This window comes from Chaetura pelagica, unplaced genomic scaffold (assembly GCF_000747805.2).
Source record: "Chaetura pelagica isolate M959 unplaced genomic scaffold, ChaPel_1.0 scaffold1048, whole genome shotgun sequence".
Taxonomy (NCBI): Eukaryota; Metazoa; Chordata; class Aves; order Apodiformes; family Apodidae; genus Chaetura; species Chaetura pelagica.
The window spans coordinates 768,254-782,560 of NW_009954300.1; the positions used below are offsets into that span (position 1 = coordinate 768,254).

A 14,307-nucleotide genomic window follows, 5' to 3' on the forward strand; every position below is an offset into this window, starting at 1 on the left:
AGCAGGAAATCTGAGAAGAAAATTGTACTTGGTGTTATATCTACCCAAAGAAAATACAAATGATGAAAGAAAATACTGCAGGGTTGAGAGGGAAAGGGGGCAAGAAAACAGCTTTCAGAATGAGGGAGATGCTATTAAAAGCTGAGCAAGCTTACAGGGATAGTTTTTATTTAGTTTTTTTTGGTGGTTTCTTAAACTGTTTATTATTATTATGGACATTTCAGTTCATGTGAGAGAACTCATAGGGACAAAATGAAGAATAAGCAGAGTATAGTAACTTAGGATGGTAAAATTGAACCTACATGGAAGTGCTTGTAGATCAGCCCCCAATTTACTTCTCCACATTATGTCCTCTAACATGAGGTGGAGAGGTGACTGTCCTTAGCTACTCTTCCTCTGTTCTAAGTGTGAGGGAAAAATGATCATGTCTCCATGGGATCATGAGTATCATCATGTTAGTATGTGCAAGTGGCACATACTGAAGGTGTGATGACAAGCCTCAGTCTGCACAGAAGCAGTATTTTGAGAAAAAAGGGAAAATGAAAAATCTGGTTGAGAGAAGAGAAAAACTTCAAGTCACTATGCACATATTTTTCAGTAGGCAGATACAGTATAAAATGCTGTTATTAATCACACCCTTTCTGAGGGTGGTGGGTGGACAACCTGAAACATTCAGAAGAAAATGATTTTCCAAAGAAACTGACTTTTCAAAGCAACCACTCAGCATGTGCATGATTCTGAGATAGAGTACAACAAATAATAGAAACCTGTTTCCTTTTCAAGCATCCCATGCATGTCTGTGTTTTGCATATCTGGCCTTTCTTACCAAGCACTAACCATGCAAAATGCCTTTTGTATTCTTTCCATTGCCTGGCTTCTCAGAGGGAGATGTCCATGGGAGAACAAACTGTCAACTGGTGTGCATATCTCAAAAAACTTTTTGCTCTTCTTTCCATGCTCCCACTTATCTGTGGAACAGCATTCTAAAAACTATGCCTGTTTTTAAAGTACTTACAAGCTTCTCCTTCACAGCTCTTCATTTTAGCTGGGGCAGAGAAAATCTGGCCAAGAGCTGGATCTTGTCTGTCTGAATAATAATTCTGGCCTAGAGCTCGTTGTCCTTTTTCAGCTGGGGCTTCATAAGAGGAATTTAGGGAGGCTGAGGCAGTCCAAGCGAATTGTTCTTCCAGTCTTCTCCCAGACAGCTTTCCCTAGGCATGCTTCCATTTTCAGTCACCAGATTGAGTGCACAGCTGTCACACAGTGGAAATGTAGCTATTCAATTCCAATTGTGTGATTAGACATGGATCCATAATACACAACAGTGATGCCAACAGTTTTGTATTGTAGGTTCGTACACAGTTGTGTGGCAGGAAAGGAATCATAGCCTCTCCAGAGCTCACAAAAGCAGCAGTGTGACCATTTGTATGAAATATTCTCCAGTTTTCCATCTGCAGGTGGAGAAGAGCAGTCTAGACTGTCCTTCTGCCATAACCTTAGGGAAGTGATAAGCAGCGATTGCCAGTACAGTCAGCAAGGATGGATGGTTGCCTTCAGCCTTTGTGCCATATGTTGAGTGAGCTGTATCTCATTTGTTATCTCCATATAATAATGGAAATTCTGATTTCTGCTGGGTAAATGTCAACATTAAGTAAAAAGATTCTGGTAATTCAAAGTTGGAGTTTTTTTCCAGAAAGTAGTTTTTATAAATTAGTGCTTTCAAAAGATAAGTAAGTAATTATGGTATATACAGCATCATAAAAATAGTAACAAGTTTAGATTAGAAGAGATCTCTAAGAGAGTCTGCCTTCTGCTTGAACCAGGGGTAAGGTCAAAAGGCTAGGTGAGGGTACTCAGAGCCTCATCCAGCTGAGGTGTACATATCTGTTAGGATGGCATTTCCACAGCCTTTCTGAGCAGCCTGTCCCAGTGCTCGGCCAGACTCACCAAAAATTTTTTTTCCTCGTATCCAAGGAACACTTTACAGGTCCTCCCTGGTCTTTCTCCAGTTTGATGACCCCAAACTGGTCACAGGTCTCCAGATGCATATGAGGAGAGGGAAAGTCACTTCCCCAATGGGCTGGTAACTCTGGTAACATGCTCCTTTGCTTTTATTACCACAAGAGTGCACTGCTGACCCCTGTTCAACTTGCTGCCTGTCAGGGTTTCCACCTCCTGATTTGATCTTTGAGTGTCACCAACTTAGGAACTGGAGACTGGGTGGTTTTATGTACCTGCAGTTGGGTGCAGTGTTGATAAGCACTGAGGAGTGCTCTGGAAGCCCAGAGCAGCACTGCATTGCCAGAGCTGTAGTTCTGAGTACCAGCAGCAGAGAGGAATTCTTTTGGTGGCACTGACTCAGTGACGGGACTGCACGTGCTTTCTGGTGCTCCACTCCTTTGGCCATGGGCTTAAAGAGCAGAACTGCGCTGATACAGTCCAGAGGGGTCATTGTCCCATGGCTCTCATAGTTATTTGAGTTATTGCAGCTTTTAATATGCTTTACACCTTCATATTAATGCATTTTTAATGATGATTCTATTACTTCATGGTAAAAACCCAGGTCAAGGATTTACTCTTTCTAAAATAAAGCCAAATTAATTTATCTTGTGCTGTCTAGCCAGTCCATCCTACAAATATTTAGGAACCTATTACCAGGTTGCTACAGATGCATCTATGAGACATTGTCCTGTGTGAATGCTGAGAAGTATTATGGCAGGTATTTATTGCAGCATCCAAAAGGCAGGGCTTTCTCTGGGCTGTCCCTGTGTGCATCAGAGTTAGAAGTTTCTTCCTTCTCAGCACAGAGGCCTTAAAGAAGAGTCAGGAAATGAAATGTCTGAGACACTGCAGTGCCAGCCCATGCTGGGCATGGTGTCAAAGCTATATAAAAGGGAAAAAAAGAAGCAGCAGCATCACTTTGAAAAGCTTTAGTTTCTCTTCAGTAAAAGGGTGGTATAAATATCCCAGATCTATGGGAGGTTGCAGCTCTTATTATATACAAGTGGATATAAAATGCAGTGTGTTGTAGTGGTATGTTTACTTCTCATGCTTCTCTATGAACAGTTTTTACAGGTTTTCCAATTTAATCTTTTTAGTCCCACTCAGACATATTGAACTATTAATACTTCATTTTGGGGGACAGAAAGCTGTATTCTTTTGGAGTCTACCTTTGTGGCTAAATTCAACTGTTTCTATTGTCCTCCAGGAACCTGTGTTAAATAGCAGAGAGTTTCTTCATGTTCTCAGAAATCAGTGACATCAGTATGTATTCTAGGAAAGCTGGTCTGCTCTTCCATGAGAGACATGGATATATTCCCATGAGATGCAGAGGGGACATTTTAGGCTTCATAGTCTCATCTGAAGAGAATAACAGTAATCTCCATGTTATGTTTAGAGATCCCCCCAGTGATGGCTTCTCTACAAATTTTATCAGTTTAAATATCTGGTAGCAATGAAGTCTTTCATAACTTTTTTAAGCTGTAAAATGACAACTCTTCATCTTGAGAATAAGTAGAAGAAGAAAAAATGTGAATGACTGTTAATTAGTGATGGTGACTTTAGAAATTAAGGGCCTTTTCGTAGGATCAACAGAAATGCCAACAAGGGGTGTTCTTGCTTTTTTGGCTGCTGTGTATGAATGCAATGAAATATTTTGGCTATAGCTCACTTGGATGACAGTGCAGTTCACAGCTTGAACAAGCCAAGTGCCCATGAATATCAGGCTAAATTTATAGGTGATTTAACAACTCCAGATTACAAATTGGGATGGAAAAGTGTGTATTTTCAGGAGGCAGGATATTTTTGTAGTGAATGTTCTGACAGAGTGAAATCCCCTCCTAGAGCTGTGCCAGGGAGTTCTGCCTGATTTTTGGAAAGATTTTCTGGATCAGATGCTTTCATTGGGCTTGGAGATAGAAAATAGTATGATTTGTAAACCACCTGGAAAGAATTAGATTCCTGTGGCTACTTGGGTAATGGGTGATCCAGAGCGGAAAGAGAATAGTTCAACAAATTAGACTGGATGAAGCCGTGTTTGTACGCAAGCTTGGACTCTCACAGTTATTTCAGCATTTTGCAGCTTTTAATGTGCATTACACCCATAAAGAGGAACTTGGTCTTGTCCTGACCTACTATAGAGAAGCATCTCATGGAAGTGTTGTGATGGCCCGAAGGGGTAACTCGCCGCTGTGTCCGCTCTGGATTCCTTCGTCAGTGGCAGTCTCAGTATTTTACCCCACGATTGCAATGCTTACTTTGATGACTTCTGATTCAACAAAAATACTTCTTAAAAACTGTCCTAGATGTAGAGTCATCAAGGAAGTCTACCCTGTTTGCTAGTTTCAAATTATTAATTATAGTTATAAATGGATTTTATTTCTGATTCAGACTTCTGTTATTTCAGTCCCCAACATGCAGTCTCTGGCAGATAATTAGCCTTCAGTTACAAGTGTAGTTCTTCATTATGTGCTTAGAAATACCTCTCTCTGCATCATTAGCTGACACATATTTAACCCAATCAACACACAGCACATCGGTCTGTGAAAATGTGTAACACCAGCTCACAGTGATGCCTCCTTCACACCCCCGTGCAGCCCATCTGTTCAGAATCACTTCCTCCGCAGCTGGATGCAGTTCCCTGCCTCCCACCCCAGGGACCAGTGCTGAGCTTGGCAGCATGACCAAAATGCAGCCTGGTCGGCTCAGAATTCTCCCTTGTCAGCCCAAAATGCTCCCAGGTCAGCCGGTGGAGCCCCGGGGGTTACTGGTTGAGGAGGGACACAGCAGTTCCACACTCCTTGTCTATCTCCTTTGCTCACCCTGGTTGAGCAGGCAGGAACACCCAGGGTTTGGCCGTACTCTTGCCAGACCTCCAGCCTCTCCTGCTGGGGAGCTGTGCTGGGGACTGGAGGTCAGGCTCTCTCCAGAGCCTGCACTCATGCTGTCGTTGCACTGCAGGAATTATGGTCCCCAGGTAAGTGACTTCTCCTGAGTCTCAGATCTAGTTGTAGGACTTTGGCTTGGAGTGTTCATTCCCTCTTGGTTCTGAGATAATTGTGATGTTTTGCTGACATCCTAAGATGATAAACACTGTTTCTGAAATACCCATAAATGTATCTGTTATGTTATAGGCTTTTGAGCTAGCGACTGGAGATTATTTGTTTGAACCACACTCTGGTGAAGACTATTCCAGGGATGAAGGTATGAATCTTTTGAGCTCTTACGTGAGTTTCTGTGTATTTTCACATATTTTCACTTCTTAAATTCCCAGTGAGCTTACAGTTGGGTTAAGTTTTATGTTTGAGTAAACTGTTCATACACATTGTTGCAGAATATAAATACAATTTTTTTCTTTTTAGTTTTAAGTTCCATCACTAGCAATGGGTGGGCAAAAGCTCCCTTCTGCAGATACTCATCTACCTAACAACTGCCTGAAGGAATTAAACTGCCCTTCTTGTAAGATTGCATATGTGTGGAAACCTGATTGAGAATAACAGAATTTAGTTTAGAAAAGAAACGACAAATCTGAACTTTATAGTATTTTCTCTTTATAAGAGTGACACTGGAATAATGTTTACATTGTGTATTTTCTTTTAATTAGGCAATTACTAATTTTTTTTAAAAATCAGAATTAACTCCTGCTTCCATCTGTATACCTGTCCATTTTCATGCTTGTTTGCTTGTAAATGCTCTCTGCAGTGGTAATGTGGGCATCATTCATGGTTCCTAAATGCTACTAATGATGCCAGAGCTCTGCTGATCCTGGAAACCTCTGCATGGATTTGCTGCAAACATTGTTGATTTGAAACTATTTCTGATTTTTTACTAATTCCAGTTTCTTTCCTCTTCTTTTTTATCCCATCCTTTCCCTGCCCCTTCCACTCCCGTATCCTTTTTTTCTCTCCCTCATAGACCACATAGCACACATCATAGAGCTGCTAGGCAATATCCCAAGGCACTTTGCTCTATCTGGAAAATATTCTCGGGAATTCTTCAATCGCAGAGGTAGTACCTCTTCTTTTTGAAAGGTGCCGTGATGCAGACAGAAGTGGAATTGCTGTTGCTGGTTGTCACACGTCCCACTAAGGAGCATTTATTGAAATCACACAAGGAAAATTTCTTTTTGAAAAACAAAATACACAGAAATCTGTGACCAATTATTTAATTATTTTTTTAAAAGCTAAATGTTCTGAAAAAGAACTGCTGGTACATTTTAAATGACATAGCAAAACTTGTTTGTCACAGCTGATCCTCAAATGCTGTTTTGAGCAGGAAGTTTTGCTGAAAGCATCTTTCCAAATTAGCCCCTGAGCAGCATATGTGTCTTTTTTTACCAGGATCAATCTATTTCTGTCTGTACCGGGCCAGTGTTAGTGTGTGCATGCAATGTACTGATTAAACTGTTGTATGTTTCTGTTTTGCTGGCAATGTTCTCCAATGCAGACCACATAGCATTGATCATTGAACTGCTGGGAAAAATCCCTCGAAAATACGCTATGTTGGGGAAATATTCCAAGGAGTTTTTCACCAAAAAAGGTAACGGTATTTATGCAACACTAATTTAAAGCATAATACTATCCAGAAGAAGAGTATGTTCATTTATGGGTACTGAAGAAATAGATCCGTTTAAATGGAGAGCTCTTACTAAAGAAGAATTCTGGTGTAAACTTGACTTTCTGAGAAAAGCCACAGTTTGCAGTATTCATTTCAGTATTTCATTTGAAATTCATTTTGGGTTGTACTCAGCGGAGTGTGGATGTTACCAAATGTCTGTGTCAACCTGTTGTCCAGTGTTCATGTCAACGTAGGGAGTCCAGTGGTGCGTAGCTTGGAACGTGGTGGATTGTCTGTCAGCTGCTTCTGGTCATGTAAAGTGAGTGGTCCAGCAGATGCTATGGATGAGGAATGACCGAGGCGGGGAGGGAGCACCTGGGCCATGGGCACACGGTGCCTGCAGCCCATCCTCACGCTCCACCAGGGCCCAGAGGAAGGGTTGCGCAGGGCAGCACTGCCCTGCCCTGCCCTGCCCCACTGCTGCCTCCCTCCAAACACTCCCCGTTACCATCATGCCTGAGGCCACAGGCAGGGACTGAGCTGTGCTTGGCCCTGTGCACAAGTGCGGCCCCTTTAAAATTAAAACCCGTGTCAATTGCTAGAAGAAAGCAATTAATCCCAGCAAACACACTGGGCCTTCTGGTTCCTTTATCTTTTTGTACTTTGCCTTTGCTAGGGCTGCTCTTTAATGCAGGTTTTTGACACATGAAGGAATGTGGTGATGCTTCAAGTGTCTTTTCTCCCCTCTGTGTATGAGACATCACTGTGTTTTATCGAGGGACAGAGTGTGGCAGGGGCACCTCTTTATGTGATGGGGGAACATCTGGGGATGTCAGCCCCTTCTTGCCCCTGCCTCCACCTGCCCAAGCACAGGGTTTGTCACCAGGGCCAGGGCTGGCCAGTTGCACTGGGCACAGGTGCTGTGCTGTGAGATGATGGGGTCATGAGGCAGGAGACAATCCAGTGATTCTTCCTCCCCTTGCAGGAGAGCTGCCTGGTCTGTGCGTGGGTCTTTCTGATACAGCCAGGACCTCTAAGTGCCATCGCTGCTTAAGGAGGATCACAGAGTCTTAGGGGTTGGAAGGGACCTCGAAAGATCATCCAGTCCAACCCCCCTGCCAGAGCAGGGTCACCCAGAGCACATCACACAGGAACGTGTCCAGGCGGGTTTTGAATGTCTCCAGTGAAGGAGACTCCACAACCTCCCTGGGCAGCCTGTTCCTGTGCTCCTGTCACTCTCACAGGAAAGAAGGTTTTTCTGGTATTTACATGGATGCAGAGGTGTTAAACACAGTGTGAAGAAGGGTGACTGTGGTGATCAGGGAGATGGAGGAACTGCCGTGTGGGGGAGTCTGAAATGCCTGGGGCTTTTTACTGTGGAGAATAGAAAGTTGCTGGAGGAATAATGGAGATCTACAAAATGGGAAGGCAGCAGACAAGCTGAAAACAGAGCTGTTCATCAGTACTCACCTCATGGGACCTGGAGGACACCCAGTGAAACTTGCAGGGGTGGCTTTATAACAAGCACTTCCCTGAGGAGCAGGCAGGAGCTTCAGGAGCCTCCTGCCAGCAGGGCTGTGGGGAGAGGCCATATCAGCAGGCTCAGAAACCATCTCAGGTTAACAAGGATTAACAGACTTAGGGCGAGCAGGTCTGTAGAAGTATGAAGCAGTAGAAGGGCTGGGTAGATGGTACCCTTCAGCACCCTCTGACAGGGATTGCAGCTGCTGTAGTGAGGGGCAGGGCCTGCAGAAAAGCTCCCCTTCCCTTCCCTCCCCACCCTGCCTGAGGCCGCTGACAGAGACAGGTACATAATTAGACTCCTCAGCTGGACCCCCCTTACAGCATATTTCCTGTGCCTAATTTTCACTTTACACCAGATGGGCTGGCATTTCCTAACCTTGTCATGGAACCTTAAATTGACGTAATAATTACACGGTAACTACGGTGTTTGTGGTGCACAGCACAGAAAAGGACAGTTTGTAAAAATTCCATAGAAGTGGAGAGTTTCATCTGCTTCCATGAGCATCTCCTACTGCCAAGCATTGGTGTTGTCCTCTAGGTCCTGAACTTCAGTAACTTTCTCTTAGGCACCATCTGCCATGAGATTAAAGGCCATGTAGCACAGGCCTGAGGTCTTCTCCAAGAATTTCATGCTGTGGAAATGGACTTAGAAATCTTATCTTCAGGCTCCTATTTGAAAACACCAGCCTTGGGCCTAAATTAATAAATCATTATTTGGGTGTTAGTGCTGTCCATAAGCAAGCTCAGCTTCAGAGAGAAGCTTTAACCGTTTAAATTGCTCCACTGAATGTTCCAGGCACAAAAGGAAAGATTATGTCAACAAGTTTACAGGATTAAGTCCCTTTTTCTCAGTAATTGCCTGAGGCAGTTTGTGACATTCAAATAGTAGGGTGCGTTTAAAAATGGAAAAGCATTTATAAGCTACTTCTTAGTCACGCTAACAAATGCTCACATACTTTTTATAGGGTCTCATCTGGACTGAGCCCAGTAAATAACTCCAGTGAGTCCTTTTCTCTAGTGCCTCCATGGAAGCAATTTTGTTTGTAGAAATGGTTAACATTTTTCAGCACTAAAACTTACAACCCTTTTATATTTTTCTAGATTGTGGTCTCCTTTATTTTCCTTCTGGTATTTGCTGCCTTGTGAGCTAAATCTGTGCAATAAGCTGGCTAGGATCTGACTTTGCCCATGTGAAGTCGTAACAAGGAAAAGCATTTCTGCTTCCATCTACTGTGCTGTGGTGCCTTACCAGCAGTTCTTGCATTAGTTCTCAGGAGCATGTCCTCACAATATGCAGTAGCAGATTATACCCCTCTGCTGCTTCCCCAGTCTTTCACATCATCTGTTTCTTACTGTTCAATAATCTATCCTCCTCTTGCCTGGTGACTCATCTTAAATTTCTCTTTGACAATAGACTAGCTCTGGGTTTTTGTATTATGGCCAGCAGAGAAAGCTTTAAATAGCATCTTCCCCCTCACAGGTCCTTCAAAAACTTCTTCATTAATTTCTTTCTGACTTGACATTCCATTTTCTAGAAGGTCTGTTGCTGCCTCCGCTTTGACCATTGAGTTTTTACAGTTCTGACATCTCCGTTGTCCTCTCTGGATATTTCCTGTGTGCTTCACTATCAACAATCTAAATAAAGAGCTTCTGTTAGGAAGTTTTCACTTACTATTACGTTTTTAGCATTTCTTTGAAAATTCATTTTAACGCCCTGAACGCTGATGGTGTCAGACTGGTGGGCCTGATGCTTCTCATTTCTTCCTTAAATAGAGGTTCAGCCTTGCTGTCTTCCAGCTACATGATACAAACCTTGTGAACTAGATCGAGATACATGTTGCCAGACACCTCCATTTCCCATGCTGCTCTCCAGTGCTTGTGGATGGAAATTAGATGGACCCACCACATGAAAATATTGGAGTTTTTCATCTACCTCTGCTGTATGAATTGCCTTTTACTTACCCTGTTTTGACTCCATGATCAGCATCATGATCTGTATTGAAAACTAAAGCCCTCCCCTCGAGATAATTTTTACCCTATCCCATCTTCTTAAACACTTCTACAATCTTCACAGAAGTTATTGGGGAAAAGTTGAACGTGTAGTGCAAAAATAGTTTGTTCTTCAGCAGAAAAACACTACAGAGTGTTGTGCTGTCCAGCATGTGCTGGCCTTAGCTTGGGTATTTCAGCCTCCACTTACAGAGTAAGAGTAGTATTCAAACAATATGAACTCACCTTCCAAAGTGACACCAGGAGCCTTATATTGCAATCTTCCATTACACAGCCTGAGGGAGGAAGGGTGCCTAAAACTACATCATTTGAATGCAAAGGTGGAGACAGTGCTGCATGGAAACACACACACTCCCCTGAAGTTAGTCTAGTTCAATAAATGATGATGATGGCAGCCCTTGCAGTGACTGCTGGAAGTTGCAGAACCTATGGATGCAGCCTGAGTATTTTTTTAGCCATTTTTTTGCTTGCAGTCAATGCCAAGTCACTATTTGCAGTTGCTTTTTGGCAGCACCCAAGTTTCTGCCTTCTTATTAGGAAGTTTACTGCCTGTTCTTGTTGGTCGTCACCAATACAGGCTTTTGGAAACCTACAAAAGAGCAAGATTTTTGGCACTTATATTTCAGTTGCACAAATATTTTAGAGGGCTGAGTGAGCCTGGAAATGGATGCACTTCACTGAGAAGTGCTGTCCTTTCTGTTCATTCCTTTCGTGGGACAGTGTGGACCCAGAGTAGAGCCTTCTTTGTTTGATTCACAGGTACCGATGGGACACCCTGGTACTGAGAACGTGCAGGCATAAGGGGGCAGGATATGCCTTCTGCTTTCATTCCTCTCTGTCTTGTCACCCTGTGAGGTGGAAAGGAAGGTGGACAGTGGGCCAACTGTGGGCAGCATATCTGGACTTTGTTACCCAGCAGGTCTCATCTGCATTCTCTTGTGAGTGATTGACCATTTGCACACTTGTTCTTTTGGCATCTCTATGGTAACACCTGGAGAGCTGCTTTTTCAAGTGTTGCACCCTACCCAGAACCTTCTGCTGTGGCCTGAGGTAGCAGAAGTGTGTCCTGCTGGGCCTGTGATGGTTTTAATCCATTGCATCCAGATGCTCAGACTCTCAGGGGTGGCGTGAAGACATGGGTTTCTTCTCCTGCTCTGTAACATCTGTAGCCACGGTGATGTACTTTGAGCTGACGTCTGACGGCACTTTGTGGGCAGTAGATTACAGCCAGGGACACAATCAAGTTACCAAACCACTTTGCTTAAAAATAGTACAGCCTGCGTGCCTCCATATGGATGGTATGGAATGTGCTTGTCAAGCTATGGCTGAGTCATGTCCAGCTTCCAGTATTGGCTGGGAACCCAGCTCTCTCCTCAGCAAGTCACATCACAGAATCACCACAGAGGTCTCTGAAGTGGTTTTCTAGTGTCACATGGAGGCTGTCTGGCTTTGGTGGATGCTTGGGAAGAAGGGAGATGCCAGTGGGTGGCAGGAAGCAGCCAGAAGACTCTTTCTTCCCTATTGCACTGGATGGCTTGTGGATAGACCTGGGTAATATTGCTGGTTTGAGTGGCAGAAGGGGTCTTGCCTCCTTCATTGCCAGCCTGGCTCTGTGCCCCCTCTTTGATGGAACTTGCATCCTGCAGCTGCTGCCACTGCTTGTGCTGGTGGTGGGTTGAAGAAGATGTAGACAGCAGCAGGTGCTTCCTTCTCAGGAAAGACTTGGACCAAGCTTTTTGGTTGTGTTTGCCTGGGAGCTGGAGCAGAATCTCCAAGTGCCAAACCTCTCTGCTTGTCTCAGTTTGTAGGGGCAATGACTTGTGCTGCCGAGCCCCTGGTCTTCTGATGGGAGTGGGTTTTTTGAGGCTGGGGGTGGTTGGCTGACTGAGAAGGAAAGGCCAGCAGTGTTGGTTGCCCAACAGCATCAGCCAACCACCCCCAGGCTCACAAAACCCACACGTATGCATCTGGGCCTCTGTGAGGGGCAAGCAGGACGGAGGCAGCATGGAAAAGCAGACCTGGTGCACACAGCCAAGCCCAGGCCTAACGTTCAGGTTGCTGTGGGAATGATTTCTTGGTTTTGCCATCGGATGGACACGTCTCCTTTGAGGACCTCAAGCAAGCTTGCAATGTGCTGCCCTTTCCTCAGCTACGATTCTCATCCTGGTCAAGGTGCTGTGAATGCAGAGTGGGAGAAAAGCCAGAGGGGTTAGTTGCTAACAAGGAATTTCAAGGTCATTTTCTAATGCCAGGAATATTTCTGTTTGCAGGAGAACTCCGACACATCACCAAGCTGAAGCCTTGGAGTCTTTTTGATGTGCTTGTGGAGAAGTACGGTTGGCCTCACGAAGATGCTGCACAGTTTACAGATTTCCTGATTCCCATGCTAGAAATGGTCCCAGAAAAACGTGCTTCAGCTGGAGAATGCCTTAGGCATCCCTGGCTGAATTCTTAGCAGAATCTCCCAGCTGTAAAAAGAGAAAAGCCAGCGACCACTTCCCAATGCATTGGACCTAAATGGTGACTTTCACAAATTCTTTAGCAGGATCACACCAGAGCTGGCTCCAATCCTCAGACCTTTGTTTTGCTTGAGGTACAGTTTGACATTTTGCTTTTTGTGCACTGTGTTCTTGGGGAAGGGTAGTCTTTTTGTCTTCAGCTAGTAGGTTTACTCGCCCACTTTCTTCAGAAAACACTTAAGGTGTCTTTTAAGCATTGTTTCTTGTGTTGTGTGGCATTCAGATGTCAGGTTTTGGAACAAAGGAAACTTCCCCCCCATGTGTTTTGGCAAGTTTTGTAACTATTTATGGAAGAAAAAAAAATATTTTAGCTGATGCATATTATATAATTTAGAAGTGTGAGAAATTTATCAAGTCAGAAGTGAGTAATGGCAAGGAATTGTACAATTTTATCTTCTGGCAAAGGGACATCATTCTTGTATTATAGTGTATGTAAATGCACCCTGTAAATGTTTATTTCCATTTAAATATGGGACTGGGGACTCAATTTCAGAGTAAAGCGACTTAAGTTTTAGAGAGCTTTATGGCAAACCAATTGCATGTAGTGGACTTCAAACTGCTTTAAGGAATTGTGTAAACTTTCTATTCTGTAGCAGTTCCCATTCATTGGATTTTAAACAAAGTGGCTCTGGTTTACAGGACTTCATTCCCCAAATGGCACTTTAAAGGAAGGCTAGACTTCTTTCTAATAAAGTATGCATTATCATTTAGCACTCCCTTTTAGAACTTTTGCCTATTTTAAGTGCTTTTAAGAAAAGAAAAATAGCAATTTCCCTTACAATGTGATAGTGAAGACTTGGTACCATATGGTGTTGCCTTTTTATAAGCACTAAGTTGTACTATACCTTAAGAAAAAAAAATAAATTAAAAGTCGAGCATGAGAATCACTCTCTGTGTAGAATTGCTGATCTTTTATAATAAAAGTGTGTGCTTGGAATCAGTTAAGGAAGGATATAGCTGCAAATACGTACAGTGCAGTGGGTGAGATAATCCAAGAAGCAAGATCATGCTCATTCCATTCATAGCTTTACATGTTTCTAAAACAAATTGCACTAGCTTTATTCTTTCCCATAACTAAACATACGATTACCTGGTGTAAGTTGCACGCAACGATTTCATGTTTCCTAGGACAAAAAAAAGCTGCATAGGCTGAAGCTTTATAGGCAATACAGATTTTAGAATGTACAGTACGGAGGTGTGTTTTGGCCTCTTTTAGAAGTTGGTGGGATGAATGTAAGCTTATCCTGATCTTCATGTAACTACAGTGCCACTTTTTCTTGACTTTGTCCATATGAAATTTATTCACATGCCTTTGCAATAACTAGATTGTGAGAAGATAGCCCCATGCTGTAACAATAACCAGTTGTTTGAGGTGCTTGCAGTTGTCTAATTAAAGTGTTTTGTTTTTTCAGACAGTGTGCTGGTCATTGGACTCTTTGCTAGCCCTGACTCCAACCCTTTGTTTGCTAGAGGTCTGTGTTGCTGGGGGGGAAGTGGGGGTGTTCTAGCGTGGCCAAAGCCAACAGCAGGTTTCTGTGCTCATGTCTGAAACACCTGGTGTGACCTGGAGCCTCCCGCAGGGTAACGTGACACAAGGGGCTGCCTGGAGGAGGTTGCTGGGTGAAGTAGGACACAACCAAACTGTGTTGAATACAAGGTGTTCAGCTGCTTTGAACAAGCAAACATTACCCTGTCCCCG

General features: G+C 43.5%; 1 protein-coding gene across 1 annotated transcript in view; it reads left to right on the forward strand.

Moving 5' to 3' along the window:
* The window catches only part of SRPK2 (SRSF protein kinase 2), a 50,336-nt gene extending 36,313 nt beyond the window's left edge, over nt 1-14,023 (forward strand). Inside the window, exons 14-16 of the mRNA XM_010003846.1 lie at nt 5,133-5,202; nt 5,914-6,006; nt 12,360-14,023. Of these exons, the coding sequence (XP_010002148.1) occupies nt 5,133-5,202; nt 5,914-6,006; nt 12,360-12,544 (348 nt within the window). The 3' untranslated portion in view covers nt 12,545-14,023. The remainder of the gene's footprint in view (nt 1-5,132; nt 5,203-5,913; nt 6,007-12,359) is intronic.
* Nucleotides 14,024-14,307: the final 284 nt, after the last annotated feature.